Source organism: Hyposmocoma kahamanoa, unplaced genomic scaffold (genome assembly GCF_003589595.1).
Source record: "Hyposmocoma kahamanoa isolate Upper Pololo Valley unplaced genomic scaffold, ASM358959v1 65, whole genome shotgun sequence".
In the NCBI taxonomy this organism is placed as follows: domain Eukaryota; kingdom Metazoa; phylum Arthropoda; class Insecta; order Lepidoptera; family Cosmopterigidae; genus Hyposmocoma; species Hyposmocoma kahamanoa.
The window spans coordinates 2,864,101-2,884,444 of NW_020653853.1; the positions used below are offsets into that span (position 1 = coordinate 2,864,101).

The window sequence follows — 20,344 nt, forward strand, 5'->3', positions numbered from 1 at the left end:
GGTAAGCTTAAGGTAACAAGAAAATGATAAAAATATGAATTAAATCAAGTTACGTTAATTGTAATCCCAAAACAACAACTTTATTATTTATATAACGCCAGTACCATGATATTTTTAATGAAGGACTTCATGTGGGTAGGATTCAAGTCGTAAGTAGATCAAGTTGACCGCTGGTTCGCTGATACCGTTTTACCGCCAAAATGTTAAGTGCTTTTCTGTCTATGACTGCGTTCTGTTAATTTCAATTAAAATTGTTTTGTAATTCAAGATTATTCTAGATCACCAACCTGACTCTTAAGAAATATTATCACAATTCCATAATATATTAAAAAAATATAAACTAAATAGAAATGAAGAAAGTTAATTTCGGGTTTAAAATAATTTTTCGATCAACATTTCGAGAACGCGTCCATCAGACGACCTTGAATGACATTGAATTGACAGGTGATTACAAAGTTTCCTACACAGGGTCGTTCGTATCGCGACCTCAGCTGATAATTTAGTTTTATTTATGTTATGTTACAAGAATAACGTCTCGAAAATATCTTAGTTAACCGACCAAGAAGATCTTTTATTCATAAAAAATGCCAAGTACGGTCGTAGTCAATACAACGCCTTACGAAGGCCAAAAGCCGGGAACAAGTGGTTTACGTAAAAAAGTTAAAGTTTTTCTTCAAGAAAACTATACGGAAAACTTCATTCAGAGCATTTTGGACGCTAATAAAGACTCCATAGTCGGTTCTACTTTGGTGGTAGGCGGCGACGGCCGATATTTACTGAAGGAGGTAGTGCAGAAAATAATTAAAATCTCGGCCGCTAATGGAGTAAGTTCACATTTTACAAGTATAAATAACTTATTCTTGTGTTCATAGTGACTTGGAACTGTAGTTTTGGACTACAGTTCCAAGTTACAGAGATCTTATCATTTGGTTTGTACTTTGTCCCTATAGTTAAATTTGAAATAGTTATTAACTTTGGCGAATGACCTTCGTTTTTTACTTTTATCTGTCATAAGTAAATACATAATTACCTCAGATATGTAACAAAAACGTCTGACACGTCAATGATGTAAGTGTTAATTGTCAGGGTACATTTAAATCCATGTTCTTAATATCAGAGTATTTTATAAAAATGAATATCAGATAAATTAATTTAAAGTGCACTTTTAATAAAGTGAAACAATTGAAAGAGCGCTGTAATTTTATGGCAATAGTTTTGATTTTTATCACATAATGCATTGACTTACAATTATATGGACGTCGGGTCCGCGCTAAAAAGTGTCCGAACTTACAGGGTGTTAAAATCGTATACAGAGCGTCATTCACGCTTTAGTCCTCGTTTGTTTCTTCTGACAGCGAAGCAAGCAAAATTAGACAGTACTGCGATGACATTACAATTTAAATTCAACGTTTTAGCTTTTTCATATTCCTTTACATGTCACTATGTTTAAATAGGTTGAATTGGGACATTTTTTTCGTGGTTTTTGTATTAGACCCGTCGTCCATTTATTTGTAAGTCAATGACATAATGGTAATAATAATCTGCCAGATAACCCATACATATTACCAGTTTCCTGTACTATGAGTACCAGAGCAACATAATTAATTCCTGGACACAACTTGGAACACCCAGACCGGAATAATCTAGAAAAGTTAATTTCCCCAAATTGGTCAAACCAGGAACCAAACCCGTGCCTTCTCAACTGGCACCCACATTGCAAATTGTTTGGCCATTGTGGTTGTCAAAGCGGGCAGCTATTTCTAAGTTCCGTACCTGAGACCTGAGAATAATTACACTGTAAATGCTATTTTTGTAATTTTACAGGGGACGCGATTTTGTGTCGAAAATGTGTAATGCTTCTCAGGTACAGAGTTGTTGTCACCATATTACATCTCTAAGTTTTTACCTCAAAGCTACATATTCATTTTATTGCTAGGTTTGGTATAAACTGAAAACATCTTTAGATTATTTTGAAACTGATTGTAGGCAAATTGTCATAATTCTCTATTAGATATTGAACTTTATGCCCTTTGCAATAATTCACCAGATGATTACTACAAGTTACAGGTGTCTTACCATGGTTTTCTAACTTCAACTGCCTCTGTGGTCGAACAGTGACCTTGGTGGTCTGCCATGCAGAGATATATTTATGAATCCTGAGCCGGGACAAATATTTGTATGGCCTACATTTATTTATCTCGGAGTTTGAATATAATTTGTAGTTGACTGTGTCCAATCTGTGATCAATGGCACCCAGAGCGACACAGGGTTTCCCCAGTGTGAGGCTATCAGTGTGTGCACATTGTCATTTTATTATTCTCTTATAATTTTCCGTATATCTCAATTAACCTGTTACACATCTACATACAATTGTTAGAGACACATGGTTTACATTATGATACTATACTGTTCCAAAGCCACACAGAGTCTTTAACTCAAAGCTGTGTTTTTGAAGTTGGTTAAAAATTACTTACTCTGTGCAGACAAAGTCTATAAGTATACATTTATAATAACTTTTTGTTACACAGGTAGCAAAGTTATTGGTTGGCCAGCATGGTATACTGTCAACACCAGCTGTGTCCTGCATCATCAGAAAATATAAAACTCTCGGTAAGTTTCTTTTGAAATGAATATAGAATTGAGGCGCTGCACAGAAGGAGCAGTCTGACCCTGAACTGAGCTGACCCTACCTATCACCCTCTTGGTTATGCGGGAAGGGCACCATAACCTGTGCAAGCACAGGGACAGACCATTGTCATTTGTTACGGACTCATCGGTTCTCAAGAAGTTAGTGTCTTGGGCCCAGGTGCATGTACAGTGGAGGTGTTGGCACACTCACTTTCCATTGTGTATTGCCCAACTAGTGTTTGCCTACTAACTAACCACTAAGCCGTTGCTCTAAAGTCAGAGCTTTCGGCACGTTCACCTCTCGACGCCGAAGCGTCTCTCCAGTTCAGAGAAACCTACGCGACTGCAGAGACCGGAAAATGTAGTTCTCCATGCTAGCACCGGAGATGTGGGTTGGAGTGTCTTCTGGCAATGTCCGGACATAGCTTCCGACTTAAAGGGCAACTCACGTGCGCAGGAGCAATTTATCTTTAATATCTATAGTATAAATCTATAACAAACTCCCAGAGTATTTAAAATCAGAATCAAATGTAAACTAATTTACAAATGCATGGAAAACACTATTAATTTCTAAAAGTTATTACTATGTGAAAGAGTATTTCCAACATGAATTATAATTAACGTCTGTCCCTCTCCCTTTCCATATTGCAATGCCTGTCAAGGTACATGTGTTTGTTAGTGTATAAGTATATTCATAAGTATATTTTTATAACGACAACACATGTAAAGTACTTATAAATAAATAAATTTCAGCTGAAGCAATAGTCAAGTTTTTACAATTTTCTATTAATGGTTGCTGGTTGCAGCAACAAAAGGCTCAGTGTACGGTTCTCGCGATTCAACACTGACGAGCAAGAGCAACATTGACGCCGTGGGGGATGGGGAGGCAGTCGGTCAATGATATGATCTGTTTATTTTAACCGAATTAAAAAAAAAGGAGGAGGTTCTCAATTCGACTGTATTTTTTTGTGTGTATGTTACGCGATAACTCCGGTATTTGTGAACCGATTTTCATGATTCTTATTTTGTTTGAAAGTACCCATCCAAAGTGGTCCTATTCTGAAGAAAATCATCCACCGCTAAGGGTGGCTATTCACGCATGAAGATTCATTTTTATAAATAGCGCCTAAATTTTATTATAAGGATCAATTATTTTAATGGTTGATTTTGTTATTCTCCAATTTAAGGCGTTTTTCTCTCATATTTTGAGTAGTGAGAACCGATTTTTATTATCTCCTGTGTCATGTTCCGTATAGTGGCGAACTAGGAGATGAATCCGGGTTTGAGCATTTTTCGGTAACCGATTTTAATAAAACTTGGCAAATTGAGGTAATTCCACGTACTTTTGATGTCGGTTTTTTTTAATACCCTATACTGAGATTATATATTTTTATTTTATTTAAACAACGATTTATTCGATCACGACGTTTAGTGCCATGATATTCAATTGTTCTTTCATGAATTTGGGTGTAATTCGTGGTTGTCTATGTGTGTGTCCATGGCACCCGCGACACAGCGTTTCCCTAGTGCGGGGCTATGTTGAGTGTGTGCGTTATTATCATTATTATGTGTAACGATCGCAATTATATATATTTACAATAAATAAATAATAAAGTTGAATAATTTATTCATCTATGCACAGGTGGCATCGTCCTCACGGCGTCGCATAACCCGGGCGGCATCAACAACGACTTTGGCATCAAGTTCAATTGCAGTAACGGCGGTCCAGCACCCGACAATACCACCAATGAGATTTACAAGCTGACCACTGAGATTAAACAGTACAAGATCGTGCCTGATATTGACTGCCCTATTGATAAACTTGGCGTTTACGATTTCACTGTAAGTTGTAATATTCTTTAAATTTTCGTAGCAGTTGAGCTCCCTGTAAGGGACTCGCACAAAGTTACGCGATAAGTGCCTACCGTGGAGTGCGCCGACGTCGGCGCAAGCGCTCCTACAAGTCTTTCATTTATGAGCATTCGGTTCCGCACGACTGCACACGGCGGGCAACGTTATTTTCACCTCTCTGAGTGGGTGCTTAGGTTCCTTTGCCCTCGTAGTGAGCGCCAGGTGTCATTAGTAAGATTTAGTAGGCTATTATAGCGTAGGTATTTGTTACGTAGTAGATGTATCTGTTGTGTAGTAACTATTAAGTAATCTATGTCCCTGTGAAAGATTTCGTCCAAGAAAGTACTGCTACCTTACCTATTTCTGCCGCCAAATAGTAATGCGAGCAAAGGGTAATGGTGCAGAGGAAATTACAGACATATGAGACTTGTCAACTTATGCCTCGAGTGTTGGGTGTTCCTCAGATGTTTGCGATTTTAAATCTCTGACTGGTACTGCGACTGCTTTGGACAGACGTGACGCTTAACACCAGGCGCATGACTCGTTCGTCTCGTGAAACAGCAATAAACAAATGAAGTATATTTTCTTAGGTTTGTAGGTCAAGTTTCTCTGGTTCTTCCTCCCGCCTTATTGTTCAGGTTGGCTAAGCTTATTTCCCACCTGCCGTGTCAAATCTTTGACGGACTCAACATTCGATTTTTTTGGTATCGGTCTAACAATAGCGGTTTTCCATTTCTTAGGGAACTGTCCTGATTTAATTGACGTGTTTATTATACTTGTTATCGCAACCAATGAGTATGGCAAAGTAAAGCGAATCATTTTCATCGATATTCCATCATTACCAGTGGCGTTAGAAGATATCGAATTAACATTCTTTAAGACTTCATCAGGTGTGCATTCAGTAAAATTAAAACTGCTTTCTGTTACGACTGGAATGTCACCTTTAGGAAGAGAGTGAATGTTCGGAACCGAATCTATAAAATATTTGTTTATTAAATGTGGATCACTTAGGTGTAACGGTAAGTGCATTTCGATTAGAACTTCCAAGAACCTTATTTATTTCTCCCCATAGCTGACGTGGTTTATGAATATTATTATTGATACGATGAGAAAAATAGTGTTGTTTCTCGCTACGAATCATTCGTAACGGTATTTCGCAAAAATTTGTAAAAATTGTTATTTTCCGCGCAGGGAGATGTTTTTGCTCGCAAACACGCCTTATCCCTATCCACCATCACGGCTTTTATGCTACCTGTAATCCATGGTGTTGGAGGAGCACGGAATGCTCTTGTACGCTCAGGAACATAATGATTGAACAGCCCTAGTATTAGATACTCAAAACATTCTACCATAATCGTCTACATCACTACACTCTAAGACCAAGTCCCAGGGCGTGATGGATGAGGCATAGTTATAAGTCTCTATGTCAAAATCAAATGGTCTATATGTTACAGTTCTGAGTGGAGGTTTTTGGGTTTGGATTGGAAATTTTGCTGAAATGTATGCGTGATCACTTAAATCATCATTGTGTTTGACAATAATATTTTTAGCTTTGAGAGATTTACCGCTGCAAATGACATCCAGTAATGACTTCGTAGTTTCAGTAACACGAGTAGCTTCAGTAACGATTAGATATAGTTCATGTTCATTTAGAAGTTCAAAAAATATATCTTTTTGGTATCCCGCAGAAGTCAGAAGGTTAACGTTGACATCTCCTGTTAAAAATACGTGATCAAATTGCGGTGTCAATGTAGAAAGCGTGTCATTAAGTTGCTCTATACAATGACTATAGTTGAATGTTGGAGGGCGATAGAACACACATATTGCAAGTTTTAGTTTACCGACTTTAACTTCGATACTTAACAGCTCAAGGTCGCCAGATGATAAGGCTATATTGCGGCAACGCAAACCATTTTTTACGTAAAATCCTAAGCTTTCGACCGGTACCACGTGGTTTGTGTATTAACCTATATCCTGTTACATTATAATATTTCGTGTCAGAATTTTCGTTAAGTCGTGTTTCTGTAAGTGCCAGGACGTCAGGACAATTAATCTCAATAGTGCGTGTCAATTCATCTCTACCTGTATTTAGAGATTCTTTCCATCTATCTAGCAATTAAACTAACATCTAATCATCATGCCCATAAATGGCATGTATAATCGATTATGGCGAGGTATTTCAACAAGAACACGCTGAAAATTAATATGAATAAAATAACAAGCGGAGAAAATTTGACACAGATCCGACGTCGACAAGCAGCCGATGGTGACTGACGGGGTAGTGGGCGGCGCGGCGTATCGTTAAATCACAAAACATCCTCAATTTTCAAATTTTGGAATAAATGTGAATTTAATTACCTGAAAAATTTTGCGGGTACAGACAAATATCTCCATATACATGTAATTTTGCACATAATTTTTGTGCAAAATTACATATTTTATTCTTAAATAATTCGTTATACACTTTTATTTTACCCTGCTTTTAGGATTTTTTATGACCGGGTGGTGATTTTAAATTTGTATTCAATTGATATTCAATTGTTTTATGTGAAATTACTCCACTAGTTTGTTATAATTATTAATACAAAGATCGAACACTCAGAAAAAATTCCTTCGATCCGGCCGGATTCGAACCGACTAAATTTAAATGGAACCACTTCCGAGGTACCCTCTTCCCTACAAAAAAAGAATCATCAAAATCGGTTCACAAATTTTGTTTTATTTATTTAAAAAAACATACGGTCAAAATGAAAACTTCCCCTTTTTTTTGAAGTCCGTTAAAAATTGGGTATGAATAAATCGCGTTCTGTGTAATATGAATAAGTTTAAAAATATGTCTTAATTTCTTCCACAGGTTGACGACCGCACGTTTACAGTGGTAATAATAGACTCTGTTAATGACTATGTCACCTATATGAAGGAGATCTTTGAATTTCCCAAGATCAAAGCTCTTATTCAGGGCTCGGATCAGAGAAAACCTTTTAATGTTCTTATAGATTCTATGCATGGAGGTGAGTTTTCTCCAAAATTTATATTATTCTGTTTTATGTAAGAAGTATTAATATAACAACAAAAATTAATGTCTTGTTGATAGAAACACGTCTCTGAAGTAATTTTTGTGAAGCCTTCTTCAATATTTAAATATAAATAAGAGGTGTTCTACAAGGCTGCTGCCTGAAACCCAAATCTAAAATAATCTAAGGGAAATTAGGTTAGTATTGCACAAAGTAAGCGCATTGTTTAGGTTGAATTCACAGTTCAAATAGAAAATAGAGCTATACCTCTTTCTAGCTAGATAAATCGTAAGAGTTAAAAATAATAAGAGTACCACAGGGTAGTGTTATTTTTTCCCTATTCATACAAATACTCTTGTTAATATATTTCAGTAACTGGGCCATATGTAAAACGGATATTCCTCGAAGAGCTAGGCGCTACCGAAAGCAACGTATCCCGTATAAATCCGCTGGAAGACTTCGGCGGGGCACATCCCGATCCCAATCTTACTTACGCCGCTGATTTGGTAAACGCAGTCAAGAAAGGTGATTTCGATTTTGGCGCTGCTTTTGACGGCGATGGTAAGTCAATTATATTGTCTGTTTAAAGGTAAAAACCACATAAGTAACATTTCTACATAAAGTCTTTATATACCTGTATATATAAAAGCTATAAACTCAATAAGTGGTTTTATCTATATATATTTTCGTTATTGCAGTAAAAAAACGGCGACCTCGGCGGAGGTACCGGGTTCGATTCCCGGTAGCACCGCTTTGGAAACGTAAATCTACTTTTTCTAAATTGGTTCTGGTCTGTATATTCCGGGTAGTACCAGAGTAACGGACTTCCTCAGGGTGAGGGTTTCAAACCAAATGGTTGGTGTCTTTTTTTGGATTATTATTGTTATATATTGTTTACTCAATCTTGTAGTTACAAATTTACATCGAATTAAATAATACTATGATACAAATATGACGTCATAATTTAAAAATTATTCGTGCTAGGTGACCGCAACATGATAATCGGTCGCGACGCGTTTTTCGTGACGCCATCGGACTCTCTCGCGGTTCTGGCCAACAACCTGCACCACATACCGTACTTCCAGAGGACAGGGATCCACGGCTATGCACGAAGCATGCCAACCGCGGCTGCTGTTGATAGAGTCGCTAAGAAGAACGGGAAGGAGATCTTTGAAGTTCCTACTGGTAAGTGTGTTTGCTTAGCTAGGAAAACAATGGCCTTCCGTTCAGAACTCTCCGTTCAAAATTCGAGACCTCTTTTTTTAAATTTTATTTAGGGTGGAAATACTTCGGCAACCTGATGGACGCGGGTCGCCTTTCCCTTTGTGGGGAAGAAAGCTTCGGCACAGGTTCGGACCACGTCAGGGAGAAGGATGGGGTTTGGGCCGTGCTGGCCTGGCTGTCTGTTGTCGCCGCTACTGGCCGGTCCGTTCAGGAGATCTTAGAGCAACACTGGCAGGAGTTTGGCAGGAATTACTTTACCAGGTAAGACACTTATCGAGATTAGAATTTTTTACTAGTGCAATTACGTTAACAGTTATTGAAGTTATTATTTACTTAACTGAAACTTTATAACCTTTTCTGAATTAGTAATAAAATAAAGGCCGATCCCTATTTATCAGCATTCGTTATGAAAGCAAAAAAAAACTTTATAAGATTGCTCCTTTATAACACAAACAAGCCGTGCACTTAAATCGCAAAGACCCGAGTAGCACTACCACAGCATGCGTCACCCTGAGACAAAGTTGACAAGACCCAAGTGCCTTTATTGTATTTCATCAGCACCCTTGCCTCTCAAAACCGGAACGCAGAAAATTTCACGTTACTGCTTGGCGGCAGAAATATGTATGGTGACAGTACTTCCCTGATCGATCTCTATCACAAGAAGCTCTATTAGTAAATGACAATTATTTCGAAAAAGTAAACGCCCCCTAATAATTATAACTGCATCACTTGGACATACACGAAATTAAGGAAGAAGTATTGAATAACAAAAACAGATGGCGCTTAGCTTTTCATTCATTCATTAGAGGGACCAAATATAAAAATGGTGTAAATTATTATTATTAATACAAAGATCGAATACTCAGAAAAAAATCCTTCGATCCGGCCAGATTCGAACCGACGTCTTCTGGCATACCGTGCCAGACGCTATACCAACTAAGCCACGGAACGAACCAGCGGACCTCACAAATTTTTCTATGTTTGCGTCGTATCTTTGTATTTGGGCGACGAAATATCATAGATTTCTCATATATCTATGAGAATATCTCAAATATCATAGATTTCTCATATATCTATGAGAAATCTATGATATTTCGTCGCCCAGTTAGATACCTTTACAGTTACCAGCCCCGGCTAGAGATGTCGCTATTCATTGTATTTACATTTTTATTCAATTGATATTCAATTATTTTTATGTGAAATTACGCCAGTAGTTTGTTATAATTATTAATACAAAGATCGAACACGAACAAAAATCAGAAAGAAAAAGAGAAGACGTCGGTTCGAATCCGGCCGGATCGAAGGAATTTTTTCTGAGTTTTGTCTGAGTGAGTTTCTGAGAACCAGCACCTTCAGGCAATACGTGCTCTGGGACGGATTGCCCGAGGGTGCTGGTTCTTACGAATTTTTCTATGTGCTTGTTGTAGATCGTTGTTTTTGGGTTTTTAACGCCTTTTTTGCCGTAGCGCCATCTGTGACAAATTTATTTCTTCATTGCATTTATTTATTTCGGTATCGCTGTAATTGTAATTTTTAAGTTTATTGAATGTGGGGATGTTTTGCGCCCATGATATTCAATTATTTATGTGTAAATTGTAAAGGGTGTAAATTGTTCTGTTATTAAAGAAAGTTAAGGTAGTCGGCACAAGTTGCTGACAAGCTTTTAAAGCATAGAATTTTTTAAAGTTACATACATTTGAACATTGATTTTCGTCAAAGTAAAAAATCAGAAAACCTGTCTATGTTACAGGTATGATTATGAAGAATGCGCTAGCGCCCCGTGCAACGAGATGATGACGTACCTCGAGAAGAAGATCACAGAAACGGGCTTCGTCGGCTCTGTGCATACTAGTGGCGGGAAGACATACGTTGTTAAACTTGCTGATAACTTCTCGTACATGGACCCCATTGACCAGAGTGTTGCTATGAAACAGGTACTGAATATGGCCTCTTAACAAGCTACTAAAATATCTTTAAAGATTTTTTGATAATTTTATGTCAATTGTGTAATGTACAAACTACGAGTAGATAGGAGCCAAGAAACAGGACCCCAATCTGGCTAATTTTAAATCACCTCAGAATCCAATCCGGCTAATTTTAAATTACCTCAGAGCCTCAATCCTACTAGTTTTAAATCACCGCAGGACCCCAATTCTGCTAATTTTAAATCACTTCAGGACCCCAATTCTGTCAATTTTAAATCACCTTAAGGCCCCAGTTCTGGTAATTTTAAATCACCTCAGGGCCCAAATTGTGCTCATTTTCTTGAAACCACTAGTCATTGTAATTCCATTTTTACGTCTTCTCTGTCACTTAACTCGTCACTTAAAAATATTGACTTTTTAATTTTGATAGAGATGTTAACATTGATAATAGATATATATTATACATACAGTTGATACTAGCTGACGATTTTGGCTCATTTTCCGATGAGTCTTTTTTAGTTTTTCTTCATAGTTTACTATTTAACTACGGGTTGCCATTGTGATAATATAAAATATTACTTATTATTTATATGAAACTCTATTTTGCTTAAATAAACGTTAACTGTTCTATATAGAACTGAAAAATAAAAATTGAATATCCCTAGATATTAATAGTATTATATTATAAGATTAATATCAAAATATTTTTTTATGTAATATTAAATTTGCTATTAGTAGTAAAACATTGTGATAACATCAACACAAGTGCAGCTTGTGCTGTTCGTCGAGTAGCTAATTATTATAATTGTCTTTCATTTTTAACCGACTTCTAACAAAGGAGAAGGTTCTCAATTCGATTGTATTTTTTTGTGTAGAGTCATACACACAGCATACTTGACCCCCTAGCTGACTTTGTCGATCTTTTGGTTCTGAGCACAAATATGTGGAGAAAATTGTTAAACAAACTTAATCTTTAACCTGTGAGCCGTAAATTTTTTTTTGGTATGACTCCTTGGTCGTCTCATTAGTGAATGACATTTTAATAAAGTTTTAAAGCCAATTTGATCTTTGACGTATAGTTCTTATTGAATACAGAATACAAATTTGCATCAGCTATAGCAAGGCCGTCGTGGTCTAGCGGTATAAGGATTGCTTTGCAAGTTGAGGCAAGCATGGCTCGAGTCACACTAAAAATAAAATATTATTTAGCTATGACAATGTAATATTGTATTTTTTTTGTTTTTAAACTCGCGGATAGGTGTAAGGAATCTTGTTCGGAGTAACACCTGAATGTATTTTATTTATTTATTAACCTATATTATACCGGCAATTGAATTATATTGACAATTATATTAATAAATTATTAATCTGTAACATCAGCGCATCCTGAAGAATCATAGGTCTCCCCCAGCTCAATCCATCTGGCTCTGTCCCTTGTCGGCCAAGTCCATAGAGGTCCAGCTACTTTTTTAAAATCATCGGACCATCTTATAAAGGGACGACCTCTGTTCCTCTTGTCATTTTCTCTTGGTAACTATTCTGTTCCACTTTTCTACTCTTTCCTTGTACATGTGGCCAGTCCACTTCCACTTTAGCGTTTTACTTTTTGACATCCTCCAATTTAGTAGTCCTCCGTATGTCTGTATTTCTCTTTTTGTCTCTTAGAGAGAATCACTGAATGTATTAATTTCTCATAACTTTCTTCTATAATGTTGATTTGTTATGTTTTTATAACAGGGCCTGCGTATCATTTTCGAAGATGGTTCCAGGATTGTAATGCGTCTGAGTGGCACCGGGAGCTCTGGAGCAACAGTCAGGTAATACAATTGCCATTAAAGAATTGTGATGAAAACTGCAAGTTGAGAGTAAACAGTCTGAAAGTATAGTAGAAACTACACAGGTCTCCCCCAAAGATGGCCACAACGACATGTATGCTCGCATGCAGTGGATTCCCGCAACGCTGTAAATAAAATGTGGCAGTAAAAGCAGTAAAGCTCCTTGTGAAAAAGTTCGTCCAGGGAAGTACTGCCACCTTACCTATTTCTGCCACCAAGCAGTAATGTCAGCATTACTGTGTTCCGGTTTTGAAGGGTAAGGGTGCTGGCGAAATTACAGGCACATGAGACTTCTCAACTTATGTCTCATATATATATGGGTGACGGGCGCAGTGGCAGTGCCCCTTAGATCTTTGCGATTTGAAGCTCTGAGTGACATTGCAACTGTTATGGACAGGCGTGTAGCTTCCCATCACTTCACGTCACTTGATATTATATAAAAATCACACTTGTCAATGCACACAAAAACTTTAACAAACTTAATAAAAATCAACTTTATCTAATATCTGTAAGACGTTTAATTGTAGCTGGATTACGTTTAAAAACCATTAAATATTTCTTTGCAGACATCGACTTATACGAAGACTTAATTAAAATAAAGTTTATCTAAATTTTTATTAGACGTTTAAATTATAGCTGGATTAGGTTTCAAAAATTTTAAATTCGACTCCTCGTACGTAAAGTATCGTATGTCGAAATTGCCAAGTTTACAGGGGAGCCTTTTAAAGTTCTAAATTCATTGAAATAAGCATAACACGTGACTTTAGCCTTTCTCAGTTTTATTCGGCAAAACTCGTTACTCACATAGAGTATTATAAAATTCTAGATATCGGTTAGATGATCACTCTATGTGAGTAACGAGGAATTCAGAACTTTAAAACGGTCCCCTGTAAACTTGGCAATTTCGACATACGATACTTTACGTAGGCGGGGTCGAATAATTGTGCTTTCTTCTTCTTATTTAAGAGCTAGTCTCTTGTCGGTGGTGTAATCGCCATCCATCTCTGTTTAGCGTTTTAGCCTTGATTTCCTGTTACGATACGACATTAATTTTTTCCTTTATCTGATCTAAGTAACTTCGTCTCGGTCTTCCTCTGCCTCTCTTTCCTTCGATCGTCCCTTCTATTATGTTTCTAAGAAAACTGTCGTGACGCATCAGACGACCAAACATTTTCCCCCTTCGGTTCTTTATTGTCTTTAATAAGTTTCTCCTTTCACACTATTCTTAACACCTCTTTGGTCTTTATTTCCGTCCAACTGATTCCCTCCATTCTCCTCCAGCACCACATCTCAAATGCCTCCAATCGTTCTCTGTCTCTCTGTGTTATTGCCTTACTATTTTTCGTATCTTTGCCTTCTAAGATATTTGGTGTGACGGTAAAATATTGAGTTCTTAGGTTTCCGCGAGTCAACCATGTCCATGGGACCTGTAAAGGGCCCGAAACGTTAGTCTGTTTGAAAAACAAATATACGCGATTTAAATCCGGAAAAATAGTATCATTGCAGACTATATACATCGACTCTTACGTAGATTTAATTAAAATCAACTTTATATCAATGTCTATAAGACGTTTAATTGTAGCTGGATTAGGTTTGAAAACTATTAAATGTGCGTCTTACTATTTTTTGTTTCTTTGCCTAATAAGATATTTGATGCTGACGGTTAAAATATTTCTTTGCAGATTATACATCGACTCATACGAAGCAAGCAACGTGACGGGCGATGCCCAAGTAATGCTCAAACCCCTCATCGATGTTGCTCTGGACATCTCCAAGCTCCAGGCATATACAGGCAGGGACGCGCCCACTGTTATCACGTAAAACTGTTTAGTTCAAAGTCTACTTATACAGGGTGAAACAAAAACATTTGGCAAACACTTTAGGTGTCGGGGTCGATTCAAACCACGTTTACACCGCCCTTAAGTATTCAAATAAAAATATTGGTACTTTGAATCTTATATACTTTGTTTTTTTAGCATTAAATAGAAGGAAATTTTAAGTATTTTAATAAGTATATGGCCTAAACCACTTTGTAAGCTTCAAACAAAAAAGTGTGTACATAAGCAAGCTTATTAAATAAAGTACAACGTTTTAACGTTTTTAATTTAAAAAGAAGTTTTTCCATTTTATTTTTCTTTCTAACTTTATACTCAATCTATTCAAAAATCCGTTACAAATTAGGAACGAAACCATTATATATAGTTTTAAGTAATTAAGTTCATAAGTTGTCACTTCCGTATGTGCTCCGTAATTTTTCTTATTAACAGTTTTATTTCTTAAACCTCTTACAGTGCTAAAATATCAACAAGACTACAAAAAACTTAAAGAAACCGAGGTTCTAAACACTTCATTTTATAAAATAATAACATATTATTGTGTCATTAGTCGTCAATCCTCACGATGTTTCCTTTTATTGTAATTTGTTTTCTAATGAAAAAGGTTTAGAATCACTGCTTCTTTGTTTACGCTTTTCTAATTTTATTCTAAAATAAAATACGAAGTATATATGATTAATTAAATTTTTATTGAATTGATATTCAATAATTTTTTGTGAAATTACTCCACTAGATTGTTATAATTATTAATACAAAGATCGAACACTCAGAAAAAATTCCTTCGATCCGGTCGGATTCGAACCGACGTCTTTTTGCATACCGTGTCAGATGCTATACCAATTAAGCCCCGGAACGAACCAACGGACCTCACGAATTCTTCTATGTGCTTGCGCCGTGTCTTTGTATTTGGTTTTCCAACGACTTTTTAGTCGTAGCGCCATCTATGAGAAATCTATGACAGATTTATCACCCAGTTAGTACCTTTACAGCTACCAGTCCTGGCGAGAGATGTCGCTATTCACTGTATTAATTAATCTTTATATTAATTAATTTTTGTATTAATAATCATAACAAACTAGTGGAGTAATTTCACAAAAAATAATTGAATATGAATTCAATAAAAATTTTAAATGAAGTTTAGCAATTTTTGACAAATGAGTTTGGTTTCACCTTGTACAAATAGACCGCGTTTCCAATCGAAAAACTTGCATGCAAATATCCTCCCTCTCAACATGCATCGTAACCGCGGAATAAACAAACTAATGGAAATGGTGTTAAACGGGTGTAGTACCAAAGAAGTTGCACACAGCATTTGGCGACAACTTCTTGTAAACTTAATCTTCCACACCAAGTTATACAAAACGAATTTTGCCGAATATTGTTTTTTTAATTTCACAATGTTTTACCGTCATGTTATTTAGTCGATCTGTAGCTCAGTTGGCAGAGTGACGCTACGGTACGGCGTGGTTACAGGTCTTGTCGGGTCGACGGAATTTTTCCTATAGTTCGATCTTTGTATTAATAATTAGAAATTTACCTAAGTTTAAGCAAGAAGAATTTCACAGATTTCAAACGGCAAAAAAATCATTAAAAAAATCAGAAACAAATATCTGCAACAAGCACATAGAAAAATGCGTTAAGTCTCTTTTCTGGTTCGTTTCGTAGCTTAGTTGGGAAAGCCCGGTATGCTGAAGACGCTGGGTCGAATCCAGCCGGATCGAATCCAGCGGGATCGAATTAATTTTTCTCTGTGTTCGATTTTGTATTAATAATTTAAACAAGAAATTAAGAAATAAACTCAAAATTTAATTTAACGCCTTGCTTAAACTTGCGTAAAGATCGTTTTATAAATCGCGTCCCAAGAACATAGTCATAATTGGAAACAATAATTTTATTAAACGAAATTATAACTAACATTAAAACTGATACTACATTCTTATTGTATAAACTTGCAATGTGAACTTGCTTTTGGAGTTCCGTTACTCAACACTAGATGGCACTATATTTAGTAGTTCTTACATAAATTTACATTTTAATGTTAGAAATCCTGTTTATACCTATGGGACCTTTGACGCACGGTTTTGTTCTATAAAATATAACTGGCTTTTATTGAACGCCCATTTCTGCCTCCACTAGTTTATTTATTACGTGGTTGTAAGGTACTAATTTTAATCGTAAATAGTTGTTTACATAGTTATTGGTGATGTAAATAATTAAATTTAATCAAATTTGTAACTTACGTGCGTTAGTGGTGTAAGGGAGGATATGACGTCATTCTGGAAACGTCACTTAATTTAAGGCGTAATAATTCGAGGGGTCCGAGGCCAAACTCAATAAGTATTTAAATTTAATTTTATCTAACTCATTATAGTGTAGATGGTATGATGGAATACAATATTTATAAGTGTAACGCACAAACGATTTCCTTACAATCCCAGTATATTACTATTATATATATATTAGTATTGGAAAAGTGTATTAAAACTAATAATCAATAGGAATATATAGATGTTCCACATATATTCCAGATTTTCGGAAATGGTTTTACTGCATCGTAGGACAAATTACTGACCTAGGAAGTCGAAGTTGAGTTTTAAAGTAATTCTAATGATGCCATGTGAAATAATGCAGTAGATAACCGACCTTGTTGCTGTTCCGTCAATGTGACTGTCAATATGCGGGGCGCGGTGCGGGATCTAAAGTTAGGGAGGGGCGGAGAGTGACCGTTCTTGTTACTTTTTATTCTCTGCTTTGGTAAAAAGACTGACCTTCTATCTACTGCATTTTTTTACATTGCACCATTAGAATTACTTTAAAATCCAACTTCGACTTCCTAGTTCTGTAACTGCCTCTGTGGCCGAACGGTTACCATGCCGGACTGCCACGCAGAGGTCCCAGGTTCGATTCCCGGGCCGGGAGAAATATTTGTATGACCTACATTTGTTTCTCTCGTGAGTTTGGGTGTAAATTGTGGTTGTCTATATGTGTGTCCATGGCACCCGCGACACAGGGTTTCCCTAGTGCGGTGCTATGTTGAGTGTGTGTGTTATTATATTATTATTATTATTATAGTTCGGTAGATTTGTCTTACGATGCAGTAAAAGAATTTCCAGAAATGGCTTTACTGAGTAATTAATTAATATTTGGTGGTTTTAACAACTCTATTTCGCTTCTTGTAGCTATATCTATACATGTATTTATATATGTGGATCACCTTTTTCCGAGCATAGGTAATAATGAGTTACATAATAACATGAAAATTCACTCGTAATATTGGGTTTTGCCTTGGAACCATATGGTTTGATTAATGCCATTTCAAAGGAGTGTTCGAAGTTAATAAGATGTATGTGTCTGTTGAAAAATATACGTTATTTTTTAATAAAAATAAAGACTTCAAAAGTTTGTTTATCCAGTTCCTCTGTGTTCCTTTAGGAGGTTTCAACGACGATGAAATACCTAGTTAAAACTAATCATACGAGCTGCACATTGTTCAGGAGTTTCTCTCATAGTCTGTCATTTTCGTCATTAGATCAGATCTAGGTCACCGTAACATTATACTATTCTAACATGTATTTGGAAAATATTACTGGAGAGCAATTTAATATTTTTTTAAGGAGGGTTTTTTCTTAATTAGCTAATGTCACCCCCATAATGACAGGCTCCTTATACATCATCTACGGTCTTCGCTTAATTCCCACATCGACTAAGCTATATAACAATTTTGCTTCCTTTGATCTAGGGAAAGATAAGAAAATTTACATACACCCAAATCTGCCAAATTGTAATCCAAACTATAAGAGACATCCCTTCTTTCGGTATAAATCCTCCACTATGTCACATTCAGTGCAATTGGGGGATTGGACCTTTCTCATTAAGTATGAGAAGCGGTTTAGAGGCATGTGTCCGGTTCGGACCCGAAATGCTATGATTAAATTTGGAGAGCAATTTAAAGTTTTTTTTTTTGAAAAAAGAAAGGAAATGATAACTCTAATTTTATTTGTTATATGGAAAATCTGAAACTTTCTAGTTTATATGTAACAAATAAAATATGTGTGTAAAATAAGTGTTTGTTCTTAAAAAAACTACTTTAAGAACATATTATATATATATATAAGTTCTCATGTGAGCGGCCAACGCGCGTTCTTCGCCACACTAATGCCAGGATCTTGACAACGCGCGTTGAAGCGCGCTTTGAGATCATAGCTACTGCCGTTCCCATGAGCGGGCGTTTTCGACGCGATGAGACGTGTTATGCAATTGAAATTGAATTTTTTTTCTATAAATGAGTACAGACTGGAATATGATGAGTAAAGATTGAGAGCTAGTAAAGCTTGACATCCTGAAGTAATAAAAAATTTGGGTTCATATAGTCTGAGTTTAGGATACAAAGTTATGAAGTAACTTTCACTGGGCCTGCATAATAAAATAGGATGGACTCAATATTTCTGTCTCCTATTGCGTTGCTGTCTGCGTCTTCGATATAAAATCCACATACATATTTAGCTGTTTCCACGTCCATCTTTGACTAATGCCGAACTTGCGAAAAAGCGCCCGCCATGTGTACATTATCCAAAAACCTAACGCGCGTTGAACGCTCGTCATTTGAACATGCTCTAAATCGCTCTCCTGTAATATGTTCCAAATGCACGTTAGACGTTTTACCTTTCCAGGGTAGAATATTTTTATAGGAATTACACTTGTATCTAGTTTTAGTAAAATCGGGTAACGGAAAGACGGTGAAATTCAATAAATAGAATTCATCCTCTAATTTGCCATCCTTAGAGGTACAATATTTTCTTCAAATTTAAATGGCAACTGCTGTGGGTACCACCTTTCAAACAGAAAAAGAATCCTCGAAATTGATTCACAAATGTCGGAATAACATACTCAAAAAAATACATCGAGTATGCATCGAATTGAGAACGCCTTCCTTTTTTGAAGTCAGTTAATAATAGCCATCGTTTTTGTTCTCTTTTTACAAAGAACACATTTTAATGTATTATACATATGTTGTGAATGTCAAATTACAATTTTTATTATAAATATACTTTATTTGTTGTGTGATTAGGGTTTTTTAAATAAAACTGCGATGTTACATTAAACATGTTGTTTTATTGTCTTTAATATTACGTATTTGTCAAAAATTCATTTATCTTCAAAATAGATGACTAGCATAAGCTTCAAGGTCGTACAGTGAAAAAATATGTGCTGCAAATTGAAAACTTGGACCTTTTTAAGGTAAGAGTGCATAATAGGCTTTATCTAGGTGTGGCATTATTTAGGTCTCTTCGTCACTTACCATCAAGTGGGATGGAGGTCACTTACTATACAAGCACTATCGTAGCAAATATTAGTTAAACATCAAAAATATAGAACAAAATACAATATAATAATTTCGGGATTCCAGAGGGAGGTATAATACCTCCACTCGACTCGTATGTACATATGTGTATAACTTCTTTGAAGTGTAGGTTATACTCTGCATATTTTGATCTCTATCACCTTTTTAAATACGAACTCGATCATAGCGTACTCGTATCATAGAATTGGCTATTCTTTTATGAAAAACTGCATCACCAAGTTAATAGCGCCGCACAAGACAATGGAACAGTAAAGAATCGCTTTAGTTAGACTAAGTTCCCCACGTAATTGTAAAGATCGAACTTGCAGAAGAGAGGGCAGTGCGAAGATATGGACTAGGCCGCTTACTGCACCCGTGTAGCTGCAAAAAAACCATGTTTCTTTATAATGTATTTGAAAAGCATGAATATACATCAAGTTGGTGGTGACAAGACAACAGAACTACTATAGCTAAAAAAGAAAATAGTTACAAGCTTTCAGAAATTAGAACGCGGAATCAAGTGTCAATGCTCAGAATCAAGAATTTTTGCTAATATTATTGTTTATTATACTGCAATAGGTTCATGTTTAGGTGAATGTTTTAAATGTATACACCATATCTAATGAAATCAAGTGGTAATTGCGGGGCGAACAAGTCGTGCACCCAAACTTACAAGAGAAGTAAAATGTAG

General features: G+C 36.1%; 2 protein-coding genes across 3 annotated transcripts in view; one reads left to right on the forward strand and one right to left on the reverse strand.

Annotated features, from left to right (window-relative positions):
* The first annotated feature begins 537 nt into the window (after window positions 1-537).
* LOC113231303 (phosphoglucomutase) lies at window positions 538-14,956 on the forward strand. Its single transcript, XM_026465566.1, has 10 exons — window positions 538-824; window positions 2,529-2,610; window positions 4,271-4,470; window positions 7,334-7,490; window positions 7,866-8,054; window positions 8,478-8,678; window positions 8,771-8,978; window positions 10,468-10,651; window positions 12,380-12,459; window positions 14,160-14,956. Exons 1-10 carry the CDS (start codon window positions 585-587, stop codon window positions 14,296-14,298), a joined length of 1,680 nt encoding a protein of 559 aa, XP_026321351.1. The 5' UTR covers window positions 538-584; the 3' UTR covers window positions 14,299-14,956.
* A 4,524-nt stretch (window positions 14,957-19,480) lies between these two features.
* The window catches only part of LOC113231296 (sodium-coupled neutral amino acid transporter 9 homolog), a 37,759-nt gene continuing 36,895 nt past the window's right edge, over window positions 19,481-20,344 (reverse strand). Inside the window, exons 13-14 of one of the 2 annotated variants that reach the window (XR_003310552.1) lie at window positions 19,799-20,034; window positions 19,481-19,733 (exon numbers count right to left, since the gene is read on the reverse strand). Coding sequence is in view for 1 of the 2 variants with exons in the window: in XM_026465557.1 (XP_026321342.1) it covers window positions 19,863-20,034 (172 nt within the window). In the remaining variant the exon portion in view is untranslated. Of the gene's footprint in view, window positions 20,035-20,344 lie in introns of both variants that reach the window. The other variant, XM_026465557.1, reaches the window with a different exon arrangement.